The 23,857-nt window shown below is 45.2% G+C and overlaps 1 protein-coding gene across 3 annotated transcripts in view; it reads right to left on the bottom strand.

Moving 5' to 3' along the window:
• ARHGAP26 (Rho GTPase activating protein 26) overlaps positions 1 to 23,857 on the bottom strand; it is a 483,661-nt gene that overhangs the window by 338,088 nt on the left and 121,716 nt on the right. For all 3 annotated transcript variants that reach the window (XR_014015710.1, XM_081232450.1, XM_081232451.1), the window contains exons 4-7: positions 20,848 to 20,919; positions 15,014 to 15,115; positions 7,860 to 7,970; positions 578 to 682 (exon numbers count right to left, since the gene is read on the bottom strand). Coding sequence is in view for 2 of the 3 variants with exons in the window: in XM_081232450.1 (XP_081088576.1) it covers positions 578 to 682; positions 7,860 to 7,970; positions 15,014 to 15,115; positions 20,848 to 20,919 (390 nt within the window). In the remaining variant the exon portion in view is untranslated. The remainder of the gene's footprint in view (positions 1 to 577; positions 683 to 7,859; positions 7,971 to 15,013; positions 15,116 to 20,847; positions 20,920 to 23,857) is intronic.

The following is a 23,857-nucleotide window of genomic DNA, read 5'->3' as shown; positions in this document are numbered from 1 at the left end:
GGGGGTTTGAGCCCCAGTGACCGCTAACCAGAGTCCTAAGCAGGACTCTGTGCACCCAAAGGTCCTGCTGCTTACAATGTGGGAAAGGAGATTGGGAGTAGGGCGCACCTACTTGGATTTCCTGGCAGCCTCACTGAGAGTTGAACAACAGCACATCCTTTGAGGCCAAGGCCAGCATGTGTACCCCATTCCCCATCCCCTGAACACACACACTCTGTGGTTTTATGGGACCAGGCAGCTAGATGCACAGAGGGAGGCTGGGCTGGGTGGGGCTGGGACTTCCACTGCCAAAGGAAATCCTGATTCTGGCGTTACAGATTTAAAACATAATCGGCAGCAGCACTTCCGAGAACATAAATAGTGCTTTGAAATAATGGGGGAGAGGATGATGCTCTAACCTGGGACCATCAAGCACCCTAGAAATATGCCTGACCCCCACTGCCCTTTGAACCCAAGCAAGACCCATCCTCCCCACCTGTATCTCAGTCCATTTAAGTGATCTGTATGCAACCAGACCCATATTTTGTTTTTCCTTCCCTTAGCAAGGGAAAGGAAGCCTGTCCCCGCGCCTACTCACGTTCTGTATGCTGATAGTCAACTGCGTCTTGAAGTCGTTGAAGTCCTTGGCCAGTTCATAACCATGGTGATAGAAAGTGAAGAGTCCTTGTAGGAATGCCAGTAGCTGTAATGAAGGCAGAAGGGCAAACTTCACATAAGCAGGTTCAAAAGGTATTATGGAGCTGTATCTGAGTTCCCAGCCCCGGTTTGAAAGTCTAGAATAAGGTAATAATAATGGCTATCGTTTACTGCGCACTTCTTATATGCCAGGCACTGTAACTTCATATGCCCTGGCTCACTAACTACTCATAACAACCTATGAAATGAATACTGCTATTATCTCCAACTTATTAGTAAGGAAGCAGATTCAAAGAGGTTAACTAACTTGCCCCAAAACACACAGTAAGTGGCAGCCAGGATTTGAAACCAGGTCTCCTGGCACCAACAGCCAAGCTCTTCCCCTGGGAGCCTCATCACCTCCTAAGAAAATCGCTTCTTCAGAAGCTGAAGACCAGGGCTCCCACTCAGTCTCCTTCTAGTATATTCATAATATCAGGTTATCATGCAGAAGGGTGTGGTTATATTGATAACCAACAAGGAAGGGAGAAAAGGAAGCCGGTGTGTCCTGAGTCTGCAGTCTAAAAGGCAAAGTCAAATCAAAGAAAATCATCCAGATCAGATTTCAGCTCAAGTGTGTTTCTGTACTTTCCAGAAGCTCTCCAGAAGTAAATGCTCTGGATTCCTTTATTAAAATAATCTCATGTTCCCACATTTTCATTTAGGTGGTTTCCCTAAATTCTCACTTAGAAGTGTCACAGGGCTTCCCTGGTGGCGCAGTGGTTGAGAGTCCGCCTGCTGATGCAGGGGACACGAGTTCGTGCCCGGGTCCGGGAAGATCCCACATGTCGCGGAGCGGCTGGGCCCGTGAGCCATGGCCGCTGAGCCTGTGCGTCCAGAGCCTGTGCTCCACAACAGGAGAGGCCACAACAGTGAGAGGCCCGTGTAACAAAAAAAAAAAAAAAAGTGTCACAGCCTAAAAGGTAAGCCCATTCCTTGTTTAGTCTTGTCTTTAGTGAAGAGTGAAAACATCTGTTCACGACAATTCTCACAACATGCCTTCGTATACTTAAAAACCATTCATGTCCCTACCCTATCCCCTGCCAGCCTCCACTTCTCCAAGGTAAATAAACGTTCCTGCCCTCTCTCCTCTCACTGCCCATATGTAAACTTCACTGCTGTTATGCTTCCCTGGCCCCTTCCCAAGCTCTACATATCCTGCCTCAGTCCCAAATCTCAACCTGAAGACAGGATTATAGTTAAAGCCTGAACAAGGTTCAGAAGAACCAGAACCTCACCTCCATCACAAGCTCAGTTCGACTACATTTGGAGACCAGCCCCATTCTAACTTGAACTTCTCAATGCCAACTCACACCATCTGAGTTGTCCCCTCTGACCTGCCTCAAATACGTGTTACACCAAGACACAGCTGCATCACTTTATATTGTTGTGTTTAATCTTCTAGTCCTTAAATGAACATACCTTTACTTATTAGACACAATCTCACTTTGTTTCACCTATTCTCCTTTTTTGAGAAGCAGCCCTAATAATGAGAGTAAAGGAAACTCTCACACTTTGCTTGTGGCAGGAACGGTAAGCACCAAGGTAGATACTGACCTGTCTTCAGACAAAGCCACATGCCCAGCCCACTTTATCAAAGAGCTCTGCACTGGAAAGTCAGGCAAAACCCCAGCTTATAACAATATGATCCCTTGACTTCCTGCTGCTTTTGTCCCTGGAGCATCAGTTCCCTTAGATCCTTACAGGAGGAGAGGGAACAGGCACTGCTGGGTCCTCTGGCTATAAAAACATCTAGAGGCACCATATATACATCCTTCACCTAAATTAAGGAATCGGTGGTAAGCCACAGAGAATCACCAAAGACCAACAATGAACTCTTTTCTTCAAAGATGACCAAAGTCTTTGCAAAGTCCTCTATGTAAAATACATTTTTGAGAACGTGGCCCACACTTTTCCTTCTAAATGGCTCCAGTAATGGAGAAGAAGGAGCTCTTATGCCAAACCTAGTGCCAGTATTCACAAGGACAACAGTCCTTTCTCATCTCTTCCCTCCCTGTTGTCCTTGAAGGCTGTGCCCCATCACTTTTCCAGACCACTAAGTCACCCTCTATTGGAGAATAATGCAGAAGATAAGCAGCTGATTCTCGAGTCATTCCTTCTATTAACGCTGATTTATGCTTCACTTAAAGTCAACAGGGCCTCTCTTATTCAGGGTAATTAACTATCTCAAACAGCTTGCTAAGATGCCACCTGGGTATACACACAAACACTCCAAAGGTAGAGAGCTGCCAATGTTTATTTTGGTTTTCACTTCCTCTGGTATCATGGCTGATTGTCCATTTTTTCTAAAGGAAATGATGCCTTAGGTATTGTTATCTTTGGGCCACTTCCTTCCTTCTCCCCTCACAGCATCTTTCGTCCCCTCCCCTACCTCCCACACACTGTATGAATCTTTGAACCTATGACCCCAAGGGAAATGAAAGTCCGCTGCTCGGGGAGCTGGGCAAGGCCCACAGAAGGACCCCCGAGATGGAAGGATATGTCTGCCTCAAAGAAATGGTTCTACTCACACACACAGAGGAAGCTCCTGCTGTAGCCTCACCTGGTTATCAGGTAAGAGAAGCCAGCACGTCCACCCAGGCCCCTCCCTGGACAGCCAGACACGCAATCACAGCATGACAAAGGACGTGCCAGAGGAAGACCTTCCCAAGCCTCCTTTGCCTTCTTCCCCTTCCTTGTTTTTCTCTGAGAATAACTGTAAGAAAAATTTATTCCTATTTCCTAGCTGATAACAGATTTTTAAAAAAATAATAAACAAAAATGTAACTGCGTTATTAATGATAGTTACATTATTCTGGACTACATGATAAATTTAAGTTTTTTCCATTTATAGAATAGAGCTACTGTTTTGGGTTGAATTTTTTCCCCCAAACCCAAAAGATATGAAGTCCTAAACCCCGGTATTTCAGAATGTGATTTTATGTGGAAATAGGGTCTGTACAGAGATAATCAAGTTAAAATGAATCCATTAGGCCCTAATCAAAAATGACTGGTGTCCTTAGAAAGGGGGAAAATTTGGACACAGTAACAAACACAGAGAGAAGATAGTCCTGTGAAGATGAGGAACTGAAGTGATGCATCTATAAAACAAGGAATGCCAGATACTGCCAGGAAACCACCAGAAGCTAGGAAGAGGAAAGGAAGGATTTTTCCTGACAGGTTTCAGGGGCAGCAGGGCCATGCTGACCTTGATCTCAGACCTTTAGCCTCTAGAACTATGAGACAATACATTTCTGTTGTTCTGAGGCACCCAGTTTGTGGTACTTTGTTACAGCCTCCCTAGCAGAAGAATACAGCTACCAAGAACCATTCATTCACACTGATGAAGAGAAGGTCAGCCAGTAAAGGGATGAAAAGCTGGGCTGGGTAAGCCAGGTAACTCCCTTTAACTTGTCTTTAACCTATTACTGCAGTGGATTATGGTAGAGATTGAGATCATCTATGTAATGGGCTTAATTAGCACAGGCCTGCTGGCAGGGGCTGCTCAGCAAGAAGGACAGAATCAGACCGATGTGTCAGAAGAGGCACTGTGCTGACAGGGTCAGGACGGGCGATGCCACTGACCAAAGCGAAAGAATGGCAACCTGCAATGGGGCGGAAGCCGTGAGAAAGGACAGGAAGGCACAGCACCAAGAAATACTCTGGAGGCGAAATTCAGAGGCTGTGGAGCGTGACGAATGTAGAGAGTGAGCTCTCTGCGGCAGTAGGTAACCTTCAATTATGAAAACTCAGGGAACAGACAGAATATGGCTTCACCTTCAAGAAGTCAGTTATGTCATTATCTGCGATCCCCATCTCCAGAACATTTAGTACCTCAACAAGAAAATTAAGGTTTCCAGGGCACACAAAAATATACGGTTTAGATCCCAGAAATCTGATTTTTCTTCCTTAGCATACTAAAATTTTGTTTCTTTTTCTGAAGGTCAATAACTTCTGGCACTTGAAGTTACTTTCTAAGAAACAGATGAACATAGTCGATGTACATGGAGGTTCCTTGAATGGTTGGAAGACTCCCTTGACCGCAACCAACTCAACACATGAATATCCACACCAGGCACCCCAACAATTTAGTTCAATTGATTTTTTTGCTTGTTTCCCTTCCGCCCTTAAGTAGTCAAATGCTGTTTCATAGAGATTAAGAGTCAGACCACTACAGCTCTGCTATTTACTAGGTGTGACCTTGCAGAAGTAAATAAATGTGCTTCCATTTCTTTATCTGAAAACAAAAACAGTACCTACCCTCAGAGATGATATAAGGATTGAATGACATAATGTGGTAAAGCACTTATTACTCACACAGAACATGACAGTTTCAGCTGATATCATCGACTGTTATTTCACGTTCTTCTTTTGTACAGTCTAGGCCAGCGGCTTAAACTTTAATGTGCAGCAGAATTGCCTGGAAGGCTTACAAAAAAATAGATGACTGGGCCCTACCTGCAAATTTCAGGTGTGGGGTAGAGCCTGAGAATTTGTATTTCTATGACTTTGAGAACCAGTGATCTGGTCAGTAGCTTTTTCATTGTGTGACTCTCTTCTCCCTACCCACAGCTCCAGCCACTCACCTGCCTATCGACAGGTTTGCTCAGAAACAAGAACTTCTATAGAAAAGTGAAGGTCACATATCTACATCCAACCTCTCCGCCAACTCATTTAACTTAATTCAGGACAAGCCCCTACCACTTTCTCTTCACTCTAACATGAGACCAGACCTTTTTTTTCATTAGCTCTTTAGGTGCCTCACTTTATGACTTCAAAAACATCTGCAAACCACAATGGTTCTCTACTTTTTAAATCCCTCTGGTACATCCATCCTATGCATGCTGGCACTGAACTGCTTGCTACCTTGGCTAGCTCTTTACCATAGACACTGCTTCCCCAGGGAGACTGTGAGCTCCTCAGACACAGCAGCTGGGTCATCAGCATTTTCTATGTTATTCAGAAAATAAATGTTTTTAGATTTACCAAGACTATATTAAACCAAGTAGGCCCTGTTAATACTGGCACTTGACTCATTTGCTCACTTGAGGAGACCCTGGGTGGCCAAAATTGATATATTCCTCTACTTCAGAATAAAAAATAATTGCTAACTGGGTCCTAATAAGCAATTATATAATAACTGGGTGTTACTTAGGTTAGTTCTATTCTAAGCATCTTACCTGGATAAACTCAGGTAATCCTCCTAACATCTTTATAAGATAAGTGGTATTATTATACCTATTTCACAGAGGAGAAAACTAAGGCTCAAAAAATAACTTCCCCCAGAATGCGTAGCTGGAAAATGGCTGAGCTGGGATTTAAATGCAGGCAGTCTGGTTCTAGAGCCCTTGACGATGATGCTACACTGCCTCTCAAAAAACCTAAGACACTGATATACTACAATAGCATGCCAGGAAACAGTACGATAAATCCTTATAGATTTCTTTAAAAAAAAAAAAAAAGAGGAGGAAGAAAGGGAGGAGGAGGAGACGGTGGGGGAGGAGGAGAGGAAAGCCCACCTAGATGAGCAGAGTCAAACAGCTGAGCCCAGCCTAGGCTGGATGAACCCCACAGATGCGTAAGAAATAAACGTCTATTGTTGTATACGGTTTTATGGTTATTTGTTAGCCAGCAAAAGCTAACAGATACAATATCTGATTCACTATATGGAGACATCAAAATGGACACACAAAAAAACAACTCAAAAATAGGATGGGTCAATTAAAATGCAACTCATCAAAATCAGGTATTTATAGAATAATATCGACCAAAGTATACGTAAAGATTATGAGAAGCACACTGTTTTTTTTTCCTCTAGAAATTCTAGTAAAAGTAAAAAGGCCAAAGGCTAATTCTTCATGACAGTGTTTGAATTCCTGCTCCAGCCACGAGAGAGATGAGACTTTTTTTTAGTCAACCTGTGATTGAATGGCTGGTTTTAACACCTCTCGGCCCCAAGCAGGGAAATCAACAAGCTTGCTTTCTCTGACAGATGGCTTTCCCCATCTCACAGACCCTGCAGAAAGATGTGGATTTTGACCTGAGATCTTGGCAGAGATCATTGCTGGAAAGGAAGCTGGCTCTAAAGTTTCCATTATTCAGATAAGACTGAGGTAATTAATAGCTTTGAAGAATCTGCCAGATGACATGGCTGGAAGTAGACTCCCAAGATCAAAATAGCTCCAGCAAAGTAAAAGATGGACGCAACAAATTCCAAGGCCAAATGGAGTCTTGAAACTACCAGCAAGTCTACGTGCCTAAAAAGCATCCCCAAAGTTTATAAATTAGAAACAGAGCACAGACATTCTCGACCAAAAAGAGTGGTCATTTTCTTTCAGTTCCTTATAGTTTTGTTATTTGCTTAAGAAAATCACTTTCTTAAATCTAGGTAGGTAATCTCATTTGTATAGAGACCTCAGGCTTGGGTCTAGATCAGAGGTTGCATTCAGGTGAAAAATTCAAGATCTGCAAGAGTTTTCAATTGAGGCCCACATGCTCATTTGGTGTTTCCATGGATTCTGAACACTAGTGCCACAGAGGGGTAGAGCAATACCACATCTGCACAAAACCACAACCACACTGGGGTGGCCTAAGCTACAGCCAGACGTGTCCCCACATTGCAACCCTTCTTGCCCACTGGAACATTCTGTCCAAGTCCAAATACCATCACGATTCACTCAGAACAATCTCTGCGCTGCTTGGTTATAACAAACTTAGAGTGAGAAATTGCTTTATATCGCATCTTTTAATGCATGACTGGGATAAGGAGGGGCTTTGAACTTAGGAGGCAAAAAGAGAATGGTTTCCTTGGGTTACTGCTACATTTGCGTTATTTGAGGGAGAGAAGCGGGGGAGGAAGGAGGAAAGTTAAGGTGTCATCACTATTGTTTGGCAAGATGGAAACTCCTCCCCTCCCCTACTTTGACTTGGAAACCAACCAGCAAAACGCAAGGTAGCTAGAGGATGGAACCATTGCTGAATGCTCTACACCCATGTCTGTGGTTGTACTGGGAAGAACCCAGGGTAGCCAGTTGACCAAGCACTGTTACTAGCAGAAGGCACAGCATCAGGGCTGGTCCATCTCTTCATTAACAACTTAGAGCATTTCATCATCTAGGTAGTTGGAATGAGGGCGGGGGGGGTGAAAGTCTGGGTACACAATGAAACCTTGAGCATCTACTTACAGGCTCCACGAACTCAAACATCTTTCTCTCTTGGACTTCTTGCACCTTGAAGACATACTCCAGGGATACTTCATAGAAATGCTGCCGGACCAGGTCCACTTGGCTGTCTGCCTACAAACAAGATGGAATTTCAGAGAAAAATCAGGTCACTATCTGAGGAGAGGATTCAGCAAGCAGGCAAAAAAATCTCTGTAGATGGTTTTTAAAAACAAATCCAGTAGCATGAAGCAGAACTAAGAACAATGATCATGGTTACCCTAGCGCTAATTTTGTGCCAGGAACCATGCCCATAAAGCTGTACATCATTATTTTATTCAATCCTCATTATACTTTCAGTTATTTAACCCTCATTAAGTTCCTAAAAAGAAAATATCTTTAGGGGCTTCCCTGGTGGCACAGTGGCTGAGTCCTCCTGCAGGAGACGCGGGTTCGTGCCCCGGTCCGGGAAGATTCCACATGCCGCGGAGCGGCTGGGCCCGTGAGCCATGGCCACTGAGCCTGCGCTTCTGGAGTCTGTGCTCCGCAATGGGAAAGGTCACGGCAGTGAGAGAGCCGCGTACCGCAAAAAAAAAAAAAAAAAAAAAAAAAAAACCTTAACTGGGGCTTCCCTGGTGGCGCAGTGGTTGAGAGTCCGCCTGCCGATGCAGGGGACACGGATTCATGCCCCAGGAGGATCCCACATGCCACAGAGCGGCTGGGTCCGTGAGCCATGGCCGCTGAGCCTGCGCGTCTGGAGCCTGTGCTCCGCAATGGGAGAGGCCACAACAGTGAGAGGCCCGCACACCACAAAAAAAAAAAAAAAAAATCAAAAAAAAAAAAAGATATCCTTACCCCTAATTTACAGGAAGTAAATGAAATCTGCTAACATTAAGGAACCTGACATAGTTGGTACAAGGCAGAGCTGGGATTTCTGTCCTGGCTGATCTGCCTCCAACACCCCTGCACATTCCTAAACCATCAGACTCTACCACCTCTCCACACCCTAGGGCCGACCTAGGTTCCGTGGAAGACAGATTTTTAAAGAGAAAAAGAAAACATGCAGGGCCATCCTCCTCCCATCCTTCTAAATGAACAAAACAAGCCGATGGGGGCAGGGGACCTCAGAAAAGAACATTTTCACACATCGTACATACCTTCTTTGGACAAGGATGAACTATTAGTTTACCCCTAGAAGAGTAATTACATTGCTGCCTCGGAACCTCACCTCCCTCTCTGTGCAGGTGTGTGGGCTGTAAAGGCCCACACCTGGCTACAATTAAGCCGCTGATCTAGGATCCAGAACCCAGGGGAAAAAATGAGCATGTGTGGAGTAGCAAGATGCTGTGCTAGGAAGTACCTCAACTATCACTATAAAGCTCTTACCCTTTCCACTATTTTCTTTAGAAATGAAGTATGTCATTCGATAACATACGTTACAAAGACAAAGCCCCCAAAGGAGTATTTCTTTCGGTGTTCCTTTGTCAAGATTCCTGCAGAACAAAACTGGGACAGACCTTTTTTTTTTTTTTTTTGTGGTACGCGGGCCTCTCACCGCTGTGGCCTCTCCCGTTGTGGAGCACAGGCTCCGGATGCGCAGGCCCAGCAGCCACGGCCCACGGGCCCAGCCGCTCCACGGCACGCAGGATCCTCCCGGACCGGGGCACGAACCCGCACCCCCCGCATCGGCAGGCGGACTCCCAACCACTGCGCCACCAGGGAAGCCCTGGGACAGACCTTTTACTTCATTATACCAAATATGGTATTGCTAACCTGACATATTAAGGAGTTGGCAAATCATTCATTCATTCATGGAGTTTACAGCATAATGAGGAAAAGAGATAATTAAATAATCATGTAAATAAAAAGAAAATGACAAACTCTGGAAAAGCACAAGGTGCCATGAAACAATCCAAAAGACTCCATTCAAATCTCCTGCAAGCAACTTCCTCGCGGGGCAACTTCCATACTACTATGCAGAAGGCAGTCCCCTAAGTAACAGCTGCACAAAACCAAAATGAAGGGCTACGCCTGGGGGCATCACCTAAGCCTCCAAGCAGGAGAGCTGATGTCTGAGCACTGACAGAGCTTTATTTGGAGACCGGGTTTCAGAAAGTGCTTGCACCACGCCCCCTGCCAGGTGTAGCCAGTGGACCAGTGCCTGACACACCTTCCACCTGGGCTCCTGCCGGCTAAGGCCCGTAAGTCCCTGTAGTCCTTCATTTCTCATAGTGCAAATCCAACACACTTACACCTAGGGACGCATCTATTTCCCAGACCTCCCCCACACCCCTGATACATCCTCCCTGCTTGGGCTTGCCAAGTGAGACACAACAGAAATAAAAGTCATTCGGAAAAGCTGCAAGTTAGGTAGGGCTGGAGGAGCCAGGAGCAAAGTCCTCTGAGAAGAAGACCAGAGCCCAGCATCAGTGAGAGAGCCAGGAGAGCAACAACCTGGGTGGGAGTTGCAGTTCTATCATTTTCTAGCCGGTGGGACCCGCTCCAGTCACTTATCCTCTCCGGGTCTCTTCCCCACACCTGAAGGCTGGAGATGCTATGATCTGCCCTTGCTCTGAGTAGAGCTGTTTCAAAGACAAAATGAGCTAAAAGATGTGGACATTTGAAAACCAGGAAGTGTTCTGTGCACACTGGGGGTTATCACCAGGGACATCTGAGCAGATGGGCTGTAATCCCTGCTCCTACCCTAAGCCAGCCACATCTTCTCTGGGCGGTTCCAACCCTCTCCTCACTGGCCTCCCTGCTTTCTTTCTCTGCTCCCACAATCCAGCCTCCTCCCAGCAGCCAGAATACCTTTCCTAAAATCTCCATCAGCTGTTCTCACAACTCCTTCAACACCTCCCCCTGGCCTCTCCCATGGTCTGAAGACCCTGAGGAACCGGCCCAGCCCTCCTTCCCTCCCCCTCTCCCACTGAGCTCCAGCTGGGGCTCCTAGCTATCCTCCGACACTCCAAACTTTCTTGCCATGCAATCTTTGCACTTGCTGTTCCTTCTGCCTGAAAACCTCTTCCCCTAGATAAATATTCAATTTTTTAAACTTTAATGCACAGTAAGAAATACCTTTTACATTATGACCCAATGAACAAACATTTATAATTAGGTGCAACACACTTTCATATTTTTCACTCTATTCTAGACTACTCTATGTCATGACCCAGTAACTCAGATCTTATGACACACTCACAATTTAAAGAACACTGTCCTAGCTTTTCACCCAGCTTGCTCTTTCTCTTCCTTCTGGTCTCAATTCAAATGTCACCTCTTTAGAGAAGTCTGCAATGACATTATTTTAGGTATGTTACCCCGGGGAGTCTCTATCCCATCTCCCAATTTATTTCCTTATCACTACATGAAATTCTTACTTATTTCTCTCTCTTTTCATGTATTGCCTATTAGAATATAAAGTCGATAACAGTAAAGGCCTTGCCTCACTTTTCCATTCCAGATCCCAGAACAGGGCCTGGCCCACAGCAAACATGCAACTGATGCTTGAGGAATAAATGAATTGATCTCTATGTGGCCCAGCACTGAGAAGAAAAGCATAACAGAATGCATTTCCAAAGGAAAAGGAAGATGAAATCCCAAGTGGAATGGTAGGTTGCTCCTGCCAATGCCTCTCTCATCTGGGCCATAGAATTCACCACATCCTAGCTCCTCTTGTGATGGAATCAGAAGCCGGATTCCAACCCCAGGGCAGGCAGTTCCCCTGCCCTGTTACTTAAGAAGCTGTCAATCTACCAGCTTGTCCAAGACACACCAACCATTCCGTGCTTCTTGGAAAAGAAAAATTCTCCTAGACTGTAGGTTCCGATCATTCATTTCACTCCCCACAACACACCCAACTCCTGAACGGACTTTCACAGAAGTGTCCAAGAAATAATTTGTCCAAGCAATGACTTATTATCTTTGAAGCCAGCTTCTGAGCCACTGAAGAAAACACTGACTTTTAAAAAGTCATCCACTAGATGGCAGTGTCACTCCACATCGCTGCCCAGTCATTTCAGCCGCCAGAGGTCCAGGATGGGCTAGAATTTACAAGTATTCATTCAGGCCTGCAATCAGGGAATAATTCTGGACCATCAAAGGAAGTAGCTTTCGTTAAATGTGTAGTAGGTGATTCATAATATTGTTAAAAGTTGATCTTTTAATAAATGTAAGGAAAATCATCACGAAATAGCTGGAAGACCTTGAGTAAATCACGTGACCTCTGCAAGGAACTCAGGTCCTGCAATACGAAATTCTAAGAGGTTTAACCAGAGAAACACCAAGGTCCCTCCCTCTCTCCAATTCCCTTAGCTTGACACTCGCATTGAATAACAATGGCTGGCAGGCAGCCCAGCAACATCCTTCCCCACAAGATGGCCAGAGAAGAGCTTACTGGGTTAAGGGAAACGGCTCCAGAGTCAGGAGCCAAGGTTCAAATCCTTGCTGACTAGCTATAGGCAGGCTATTTAAACATCTTTGAGCCTCAGTCTCCTCCTATGTAAAAGAGAGGGAATCCATCTGTACTTCATAGGGTGGTTAGGAGGATTTGAGCAGATTCCACATAAAGTGCTTAACATGGTGCCTGGTACACAAATATGCATTCAATAAACACTGGCAGCTATTATTGTTGTTGTTGTTAGTAAAAATATTATCATTATTATTGTTATTATTATGAGATTTTTTTATTCAATTTAGTTCAGCTTAGGTATAAAAAGCAATGCTTAAGAACAGACCAGGACTTGCAAGAAAGACCTGCAGCCCACTCCTTGCCTTCAAAGTATTTAGGAAGTGTGAATGGGTAAAAGACAAGGATTGTAACAAAAAAGCATAATGAAAAAGTTTCCACTAAGATAAATACTGACAGTGCTGCAGACAGAATGTTTGCCCACCTCACCCTTATGTTCGTATGATGAAACCTAATCCCCAGTGTGACAGCCGCATTTGGGTGGGGCCCTTGGGAGGTGATTAGGTCATGAGGATAGAGTCCTTAAAAAAGAGGCCAAGGGGGCTCCCTCACCCTTTCTGCCATGTGAGGAGACAGCTAGAAGACAGCCATCTACGAACTGGGAAGCAGGCCTCACCAGATACCAAATATGCCAGTGCCTTGATCCTGGACTTCCCAATATCCAGAACTGTCAGAAACAAATTTCTGTTGTTTATAAGCCTCCCAGTCTAGGGTATTCTCTTATAGCAGCCTGAACAGACTAAGGCAGCCAGTAAGAATGCCATCCAATTTGGGAGCAGGGGAGGGTGAGGAATAGGCCAGTTATGGGGATAATACTTTATATTTGTGTAGCAGCTGTAATTTACCTTCTCATACATGAAGTAGGCAGGACAGGTATTTTATGAGTATTTTACAAAGGAACTAGAGCTCAGAGAGACCAAGTACTTGTCCCAGGTCACACAGTCAACTACATAGCAGAGCAAGCCTTGAAAAGAAGGTATCTCTGCCAGTCTAGTGTTCTGGTCCCCATATTGCTATCTCAGGGGGAGATGCTATTGGCACAACCCTAAAAGAAAATGTGGGACTCATTCCAGATCAACTCACCAGGAGCCAGGCATGGAGAAAGCAGACCGGGAGGAGAAGCAGCCTCACTCTGGGGAAGCCATGCAGGTAGGATAACTACTGCGGGCCTCCCAGTACCAGTAGGTGCCAGAACAATCACATATTCTCTCAGCTGTGAATACTTGCACTCGTGGTGCATGGTCACCTAACTGCTTAGGAACTACAGAGTTAGCCAGATCTGGTGATTGTGAGCTCCAGCCAAAATGCCTTTCCCTATCGTTTCCAAACCCTAAATGCCAAATGATGTTAGAAGAATGATAATCGATCAGGACAGATCCTAAATAGAATTACGTATTTATCACGGACAATTCACATATCCTTGGGTATCTCGTAGTGCCCATAGACCCATGTAGAGTTGGGAATAGCCTTTTATGTATCATCCAATGAAAATCAGCATTTCCTTAACCTTCTCAATCACATTTGACAAGATTTACCCGAGCAGCTTTGCTACTTCAAGAATCTCTTCCTCTGCGTTGGCTTCTTTCTCCCTAACTCAAGCAAAAGATCTTCAAGGAAAGGTCAGCAGTTTCTTACTTCCTACAGCTCACCCCAAATACAACTGCTGCTGGTTGGTTGGCCAAGAACTGATCTGCAAAGCCCACTATAAACACTTCCTGTTGCTAAGTCTGTATCCATCACTCAAACAACTGATTCAAACACTCATTTCAAAGAAAGAGTTCTGAGCACAACACTTCCTAACTGAGGGTGTGTAACAAATCCTAGACTCCACCATCTCCTGAGTAATCCTCATCTTTCAACCTTTGACCCTACCATCTTCATATGAACAGAAGTACTGGCAAGGAATTTGCTCAAAAAGAAAGGAAACTGAAGAATGAGTGCTAGCTTGGAAGCCATAGCCTCGCTTTAGCACACACCTGAGACAGTTCAAGCAAATTGTTAAGAGCTAAATAAGATGATATTCATGTAGCCAAGTTTGGAGTTCCACTAGCAAACTGTCCTGTCTCCCCAAAACATAAACCCCCTCGTCATGCAAATCTCCATGAACTAAGTAAAAATGGTCACAGCTCCAAGACCACAAATCTGACTTTTCTTTCCAAGAGAACTACTCTTAAAAAAGACCCCATGCAAATCCAAAAAAAACAGGGGCAGACCAGAGAATTTACTTTTTTGAAACAAAGTTACCTAAGCACAAAATACATGAGACAATAAAATACTGCTTAAAAAAAAAAAGACTAATGTCAAGTACTGGTTGGAATAATTTTTTTTTCATTTCACATTAAGGAAGGATGACCAAAGTGTTTCAGATGCTAACATTTCAAATCAGTGATGTAAGGAGGAGGTCAAAAGGCAGGGTAAGAGAGTACAGAATCAAGGTCAAGGGTGAGAGAAACAGGAAAACAGATCTCAGTTTGAAAGGAAGAAGCACAGTCTAGTGATCAGGGTGATCTTGACCAGCTGCATGTTTCTTGCTGTGGACAGGCGGGACAGCCGTACAGCGTGGCTGCATCGGGAAGGGACAAAGGCAATGTGGGCAGCAAGCGTGGAATGCGGGATCAGAATGAAGCTCCAGCAGAGAGTGACCAGAACATATTCACAGCACCATGGAAAGATTTTAACACTTTATTTAGACACTAGTAAAGTTTCTTACCTCCTGAAGCTGAGATTCTTTCTTTTTGGAAGACAAATTCAAGTGTTTTTCTAAGATGCCACAATACTTCTCTGTCTCCTTGTCATACTTCTTTTTGGCTTCCTGGCAAAAAAAAAAAAAAAAAGAGGAAAGGAGAAAAAGAGTAAAATGCTGCAGGAAGGAAAGCAACCTGGGTCAAACTCTTCCTTGCTCATCTTCATGGCTTCATCATTCCCTCAGACCCAGAACAGTGGCAGACCACCCAGCTCCTACTCTTCTAATAATGCCATGAAAGCAAGCAACCACCCATCAACAAACAGCCCAACCGTTTTGAGGGTCTGTCACAGAGGCGCCACTACTATGCCAGAAATGAGGTAAATACCAGTATTTCAGAGTGGCAGAGCCAGGATTCCACCTTCTAGAAATTTCAGTTGTAAAACAGAAATCTCTAGTTTCTAACTCACAAGGATGTTCAAAGCCAAAGGAAGAAGGGAAGTTACCTGTGAAGCTAATCCCCAAACAGGAAGATCTACTTACACCTTAAATGGGACAAGTCTAGACTAAGAGTAGATCCAGCTTTAACTGTGTTCACGAAGTATGTCTTAATTTGGAGACCTAAATATTCCTTGATGCAATAATATCACATAGGGGTCTTTAAGCTGAGGAATAATTCAAAACAAAGAGGACATTATCTTCCCAAATATGTTCACTGTGGCACCATTTATAATAGCAAAAAGAAAAAAGAAAGCAACAGCAACACTGCTGCCCAAGAATAGAATTTGAGATAATTAAAGTATGGGGCATCCAATAAACATAACTAGGAAGGCTAGCATGATACAAACTCGGTGCATCCTACAGAGAATGTGTCTACCTGCAGACAAACATTAGATGGGAAGATACTTCAGTGAAAATACTTGAGTTAAGAAAATGGGATAATGGGTGATTTTTTTTCCCTCCATTTGGGAAATGTTTATTATCCTATATTACTGCTTTCAAAGTAATATATATATCGTGTTACACAGAATAATCCCTGCTCCCCCAAAGTCACTTAAGTTCTATTTTTATTCCCTAATTTACAGATAAGAAAACTTAGATGCGGGATGTTAACTTCTGTAAAAAGTCACAGAGAGTGACAGAGCTGGAGTCAGAGCCCAGGACAAGCTGCCTCCAAGTCCACATTCTCAGCCACACCTGGAAACACTGTCATAGGCGGTCTCTCTTCCCTCCACATTTCAGTGGGGATGGCGGGCAAGGGGCCTGAAAGAAGGTCTACCATGGCCTGGTAAACAGGATCAAATGTACTAACTGGGTGCATCATTCCGGCTTTTGACTCACATGGAGCCCACAGCAGATATTTTTCTGCAACTCCAAGGCTTACAAGAGGAGAAAAAAATTTGCAGCCAGATAAGGAAGCTCAGATACACCTCTTCATTTAATGACGATAATAACAAGCAAGCACTCTGTGTTAGGATCCTTCAGGCACTGGAAATATACTACAAGACAAGGCAGAAACGGCCCCACCCTCGTGGTGGGACTGTTCCAGCAGAAGGAGAAACACAATTAACCAGTAAACAAACAGCCTGATTCCAGACCGCTGCAGGTGCCACAAAGGAAACAAACAGGGTTCAGTTGCAGAGATTCTTGCAGAGAAGTGCTCCAGAGAGGCCTCACTGCAGAGGGGAGGTATGATCCAAGACCTGCTCACCTCGTGAGGGGCAGAGTGGAGCCTTCCAGACTGGTAAGTGCAGATGCTCTGGGAAGAACACACTGGGCCTAAGCATGGAGGCATTACCAAGAAGCCGTCACCGGAAGCTCTGAACAGCACCATTTATCTGGTCAATGGCAAGACTCTAAGCCTCACAGAGTGGGCAGAATCATCATATACCCATTTGAGCTGGTATGTATCCATTTCTACAAATCTGAATTTTGCTTGAAAGTTTTACATACACAAACCAACATGCAGAAGCATGTGAAGACAAAGCTGGAGGAGATATTACTCCTACAAACAAGGAGAGGTACAGGCAAGACACTTGACTCAAGCAACGCTTTTCCTTCATGGAAGTCAGCAACTTTGAGCTGGGGTTCCAACTCTGACTGATGCTCGCACAGGCACTCCACCAGCCTCGTCGACAACCCCCAAAAGAGAACCCTGCGCCAACACAGTCCAGAGGGCCAGAGGTGAGAAAGGGCTCAGCAACATAAGTCACTGGCATTCTGTGACTTTCTGGCAACTCGACCTTTGGGGGAATAACTCCTCTAGGATTGAGATCATGTTCTTAAGACAGGAGGGTGGTAAGACTCAGTCACTCAGGTACGGAGATGGTGTTCCCCTTCCAGGGAGTCCACGGTGGGTGGTGAAATGGATCCAGCACAGAGTTAGGATCCTGGAAATTATTCCCAACTCCATACAAACCACTGCCCCTCTGGGACTCAGTTCCCTCATCTATAAACTGAGGATGACTAGACGAAATAATGGTCCAAGTCTCCCCTTTCAGCTCAGAGACTGTCTAACAAAAAAAGCATAAGGGGCTTCCCTGGGGTGGCGCAGTGGTTGAGAGTCCGCCTGCCAATGCAGGGGACATGGGTTCGTGCCCCGGTCCGGGAGGATCCCACATGCCACGGAGCGGCTAGGCCCGTGAGCCACGGCCACTGAGCCTGCGCGTCTGGAGCCTGTGCTCCGCAACGGGAGAGGCCACAGCAGTGAGAGGCCCGCGTACCGCAAAAAAAAAAAAAAAAAAAAAAAAAAAAGCATAGGAACACTCATCCCATCACAGGACTGTCAGGACTAAATGAGATAAACCATATCCAGTGCTTGGTAGAGTGCCTGGCACATGGAAAGTGCTCGATAGAATTCAGTGCTGATGATACTGGTGGCAGTCATACTGGTGGCGGCAACGATGTAGTCCATCATCTAACCCCACCTCCTCATTAGGACACCACTTGCTTTCCAAGTTCCACGTCCATGAAGGCAACCCATCACAGCACCCACCACAACTTGCAGTCACACGCTTATTCATATCATTCTGTCCAGTGCCTTTCTCCCTGCACACCATGAGCATAGTGACCACATCTGCATTTACCTGCATCGAACAGCAGTGTGGCGCATGGTGCCGGGCACACAGCAGGCTCTCCCCTGTTTTTTGTGAATGAACTGTGTGTATCGAATAGAATAGTTAATAGATTTTATGACAGTGTTCTGAGCGGCACTTTATAGGAGTTCACTCATTTCTTCCTCATAATAACTCTGTAAGGCAAGCACTCTCAGTATCCCCATTTCTCAGCTCAGGAAACGTGTGGAGAAGGTCAGTAACCTCTCCACGTTTACATGCAAGTGGCACAAGTGGGATTTGGACTCAAGCAGTCCCACTTTTAGCCACTCTCTCTGATGTCTATTCTACTTTCACTGGAGAGCCCAGCTTCAGCTGCAGGAAAAATAAACTCCCCCAAACTCAGAAATCTAAAAGCAGGGCCAGGGCTTCCCTGGTGGCGCAGTGGTTGAGAGTCCGCCTGCCGATGCAGGGGACGCGGGTTCGTGCCCCGGTCTGGGAGGATCCCACATGCCGCGGAGCGGCTGAGCCCGTGAGCCGTGGCCACTGAGCCTGCGCGTCCGGAGCCTGTGCTCCGCAACGGGAGAGGCCACAACAGTGAGAGGCCTGCGTACCACAAAAAAAAAAGAAAAAAAAAGAAAAGCAGGGCCACAGCTAAGCCAAGCCCCAGGGTCCGCCCTACCCCAGAGCAGCCACATTAGCACAAGAATGCTCCTCACATGCAGCCTTCACCCCCAGAACTCTAACTTCTGCTTCCTGCAAGTAGCAACAGGTTGTTATAGCAACCGAAGCACACCAGACCTGGGAGGAGGAGGAAGGGTAATTTTAGCATCACACGGGCAGACTTCAGAAGTAAGGTCTTTGAGGTATTCCTGAGTCTGCTCCCTAGATGGCCTAGTAGAGGGGTTGTTTCTCTGTGTTCTCTTAAGCACACGTAATACTGTGATATACATGTACGCGGATGGGGGGTGGGGAAGAGGAACAGGTAGACTGGAAAAAAAAAAATAACGAAGGGGGAGGGATGAGAAATCATCCCCAACGTCATCACCTCATTCTTCAACAGGAATGAGAGAAGACAATGTGTGTGAGGGGAAACATGTTTTGGTGAGTGACTGTTTCATATAAATTTTTTAATTCTCGTGTTTCTCACCATCTACAGCCCCCAGCAAAGTACCTGCTCCTGTCACTCGGATCACTGATACTAACCCCAAAGGAACCCACTGAGCCTTCTGCTCTTCCTCCGTGGTAACTATGGTAACCCCCACGCCGCCCAAGGAAGAGGCTGGAGTGAGAGGCGTCAGGAGACGCCTACCGGAGAAGTGACTTCTGGAAAGATAACTCAGTGAATGGGTCTGCTCCGCCTCTGCCTCCAAGCTCTTCGGAACCTCCAGAGCCACTGTGTGTTTGCGGGAGGGGAAAGCACAGGCCCCAAGGCCACGAAAGAGACGGTGCTCCTTGGGTCTGAGAACTCAGGGAGGGGCACTCGGCATTTTCCCATCCATCCCTGGGCTTGTTTCCAAGTCTCGGACAAAATCTTAGTGGAATAAGACTTCCTTTAAATTATACATCCCTTAACCTCTGATAGAAGACCAATGAGCTCCAATATCTTCATAAATGAAAACTGTAAAATTGGTAGGGAAGTGCTGTAACAGTGGAAGAAGAATCTTGGCCATGGTCCCTCCTTCAAACTAGGGCCATTCCTCCCTCTGAATAACCCTGACTGAACCGAACATCTCTGTCACTTCCTAATCATATTCATCTTTAGAAAGCACATGCACTTAGTTGGGGGCTGAGGGGAGAGCCCACTTTGTTACACTTCAGCTGTGTTTTTCCCACCTACAGGCAGGCATCTCTCAAGGCCATTTCACAACTGAGTAAAATCCACACCTTCTCCACAAGTAAGAGGGTGATGTTGCCCAAAACCCCCTGCAGGTGGCACAAGGGACTGCGGCCAAATGACTCACAGCTCCAGAAAAAAAAAAAAAAAAAAACTGGAAGAAAATCTTGAAAATCTTTTTGCTTTCATTGATTCCAATGAAAACATCTTGCCTGCAGGTGGTCTCTAACACTCTACTGAAGGTCAATCTCGCTAGGGTTGTCTAGTCATTTATCACAGGGCAGGGGACCCCAGAGAATCCACCTTTAAAAAATGAATAAAATTCCCTTCTCAATCTTTCAGTAACAGGTTAGAGTCAGCCAACTTTCAGCTATAGTCCCTCCAGGTCAGCTATAACAAATGGTGACCTCTGGGTTGAAGCAGTCCCGCTTTTTGATTTGCACAATGTGTAATATATATTTTTAAATTATTTGCCAACATTTTTTGAAAGCCAGGAAATTTCATATAAAACCCTTTAACTTTTCAGTTTCTCTTGAAAAAAATGTAAAGGTCTAATGACAGAGGGCTCCTTTTCATACACAGCTAAAGTGGGCTAAGAAGAGGGTCCCCTTGCCCACAGGGGCCTATCTGCAACCCCTGTCCTAGGCTCCAGTCCTGGACCTCCACAAACAATACAATTCCATGGTGTCCAAACACACAGGTATCTACTCACACAAAGGAGGTGTGGTTTCTTCCTTTGGATGATTTATGAACTAGCACAACACGATTAGATGTCAAAACACTAGAATGACAGCTCTGGGGTTGACCTCTCAGTCTTACTTCAGACACTTGTGAAGAACAGATGAGCTGGGCTTTAAGCTTATTCGCCCAGGATTCCCTGAAAATGGTGGGCTTAGATCTTCTGAAGAAGGTGGTGTGTTTTCCAGACCTCCTGCCCTAAAATCCAAGAACAAGGCTTGCGAAATTCTCACCTTGGCAGCCCCAATCTGCTCCTTTCGAAATTTCTCCAAGGGAGTGATGAGCACTTCACTGGCATTCTCAATCTGGAGAGGAAAAGCAGAGGGGTCGGGGAGGGGGACAGAGAAGCAGGGTCAGTAAAGAACCACAGCAGTCCTGGCACAAAAGGCCTCCCCATGCTTCAGTATAAGATCTCAGTAAGCACAATGGTGCACGTGTCACCTCTTCCTTACACCTGACCCAACAGCATGCCAAATCAAAATCTAGTCATCGGTTCAAAACACATTCTTCCTGTGCATGAGTAAGATAGATTATTTAAAAATAAAAATGAGGACCTCTAAAAACGTAAGCAACCACACTGACGGCAGAGTGGAACTGGTGGCAGAGTAGGGTCTAAATTTCAAGCTTCAGGTGACATCTTCTTGTAAATGCTCATTCAGCCAAGTTATATTTAAGTAGATATATTTAAAGTAGGTCAACACTGAGTCTAGGTTAACCCTCCCCCCAAAAAAACCTCCACTTTTGGTGGCATGAAAACCACCCAAGCCTGATTCTGTGTAGCCCTACCAGTTCTGGAGGGGGATCAGGACGCTTGTGCCTCCTGGCCACTGGCTGCTTTTCAACTTCATCTCACTGCGCTCACCCCCTCAGGTCCTGCCCTCAACTAAACGGTCACCCGAACGCACCTCAAATGGGCCAAACCTGCCCCACTTCTGAGCCTTTGCATTTGGCTGTTCCCTCAGATGCTTTGTCCCCAAATAGTTGTGTGCACAACTCATTACTTATTGTAATTCAGGTTTCAGCTTAAAGGTCACCTCTTTAGAGAGGCCTTCTCTGACCACCAATGCAATCCAGAGAAACTTCCCACTACCCCACCAAGTGTTTTCTTCAGAAGATGTAAGCCAGCTGAAGTTTTCTGGTTCAGCATTACAAGACGCGCACATGCATGCACACACAGGCACACACACACATGCCACTCTCTTGTGAATGTTCACTTGTCCGCCACCATCCCCAAAACACAGAAGAGTTCTGAAACAAAGGAGCACTCAAACATTTTTCAATGACTAAATGAAAGAATGATTTCTTGATTGGCTGCCAACTGTGTGACCACAGGCAAAACATTTAACCTCTCTGGGCTCTAATTTCCTCATCTGCAAAATGAGTGGGGTGGATTGTTCCAGCTCTAAGATTCTATGGTCTTTTCTAAGACAGCACAATATTTTACAATCTTTCCTTTTAAGTCATTCATTGCTCACTCGTCACTCAACTAATTATTTCAGGAATCTCATCGCAACAAAGCATTATTTTTCTAAATCACATGCCTATCCATTGCAATGAAACCAACAGAGTAAATGCCAGAAGCCATAGATGGAAACAGCAAAGAACTAACTAGACGATGTGAGGGGTAGAAGGTGGCAGGTCTCCAAATTTATTGCCACTTGCCTTTTCTTCAATTTTGAGAGCACTTATTTTAAAAGAGAGCATTTTAACTCTAGAGTGTTGCAATGTTATTTAACTTGTTTGATTTTTATTGTCATTTGATGTTGCTTTATTGGCTCACTTATTTCAGTCTTTCCCACAAATCAAGTGTAAGTCTCTGAAACTCACAATGGAGCTCTGAGCCACTTTGAGGCCACTTTGAGGTTGAGGCCCATTGGTTCTCAACATTAGCCGAAGGTTAGGCTCACCTGGGGAGCTTTTAAAATTCCTGATGTCCAGGCCACACTCCAGACCAATAAATCAGAATCTCTGTACTTCGATCCAGGCATCAGTGTTTTTTAAACTCCCCAGGTTGTTCCAGTGGACACCCATGGGCAAGAATCCAGCCCTAACTAGATGCTAAATATACAAAAGCCCTAACTTCCCACCTGGGAATCAGGACACCCAAGTCCTTGTCCCAGTCCTGCTACAGCACGCTATCAGCCTTCAGGAGACCTCACTTTTCTTAGCTGTCAAATGAGGGACTGCACACGGTGAGGAATAAGGTCTGTCTGGGTCTAAGATTCTATGACTATGTAATTTCCACTCAGTTCCAAGCACTGTGCTGATATTCAAGGCACAGCAGTCCATTCTCTGCCCTTCAAGAACTCATATTTCCTATGGGACACAAACACGTGCAGTGACTATCAGGACACAGTGTGGTACATGCAGAATCAGAGGCATGAACTAGACATTCAGAAAACACAAAGGATGGCCAAATATTCCATTTGGGGAGTCAGGGAAGGCTTCCCAAAGAAGGTACAGCTTTGCTAGGCTAAGCTGAATTGATGATGAAGCTGTCACAGGGTGAGGACGTAAGGAAGGGGCTTGCGATGGCCAGATACTCAGACGCAGACAGCAGAAACTAGATTCACTGACATTAATAATAAAATTGCAGAGGCAAGCTGGAAAGTATAATCCAGTCATTGTTCCCTTACCCCAGACCTTAGCAATGTGCAGGGTATTCATCGTGATTTGCTCACCATACCCTCCACCCCCAAATAATAACTCTGCCAAGAATCAGACTCAAAAGAATCACTTCCCTTTCTAAGGCACTAGCACGTGCACAAACACACAAGCCTTCCTCTGCCTCCACCCACTACCATCCCTGCTGCTGCTGCTGCCGCCGCCGCCCTCCTAATTCTGGTTCAAGCACTCAGCAGTGAGCAATCAAGGCAAATAGTGTCTCTCTCTGCAGAGCATAAAGTGAGAGGCTTCTGCTCTCGTTAGAGTTTTAAAGAAATGCCAGCTTCTTTGGTATCACACGCACTTGGGTTTGAATCCAGGCTGTGCTACTTATTAAACTGTGTGATCTTGGGCATGTTACTTAACAGCTGTAAACCTTGGTATCTTCATCTGGACAACGGTGATGATAAAGGTCCCACTTCAGAGTCATCATGAGGGTTAAAGTAGAAAATGCATGGCTACATGTCTTGGTGGAGGCTGTGAACTGAACTGCATCCCCTCCAAAATTCAAATATTGAAGCCCTAACCCCTGTTCAATTAAAGAAGGAGGCCATTAGATTGAGGTGACTCTAATGGCTT

This window comes from Mesoplodon bidens, assembly GCF_964165515.1.
Source record: "Mesoplodon bidens genome assembly, chromosome: 4".
NCBI lineage: Eukaryota > Metazoa > Chordata > Mammalia > Artiodactyla > Ziphiidae > Mesoplodon > Mesoplodon bidens.
The sequence above is the reverse complement of the archived record's forward strand: the minus strand, read 5'-3'. Positions and strand labels throughout refer to the sequence as shown.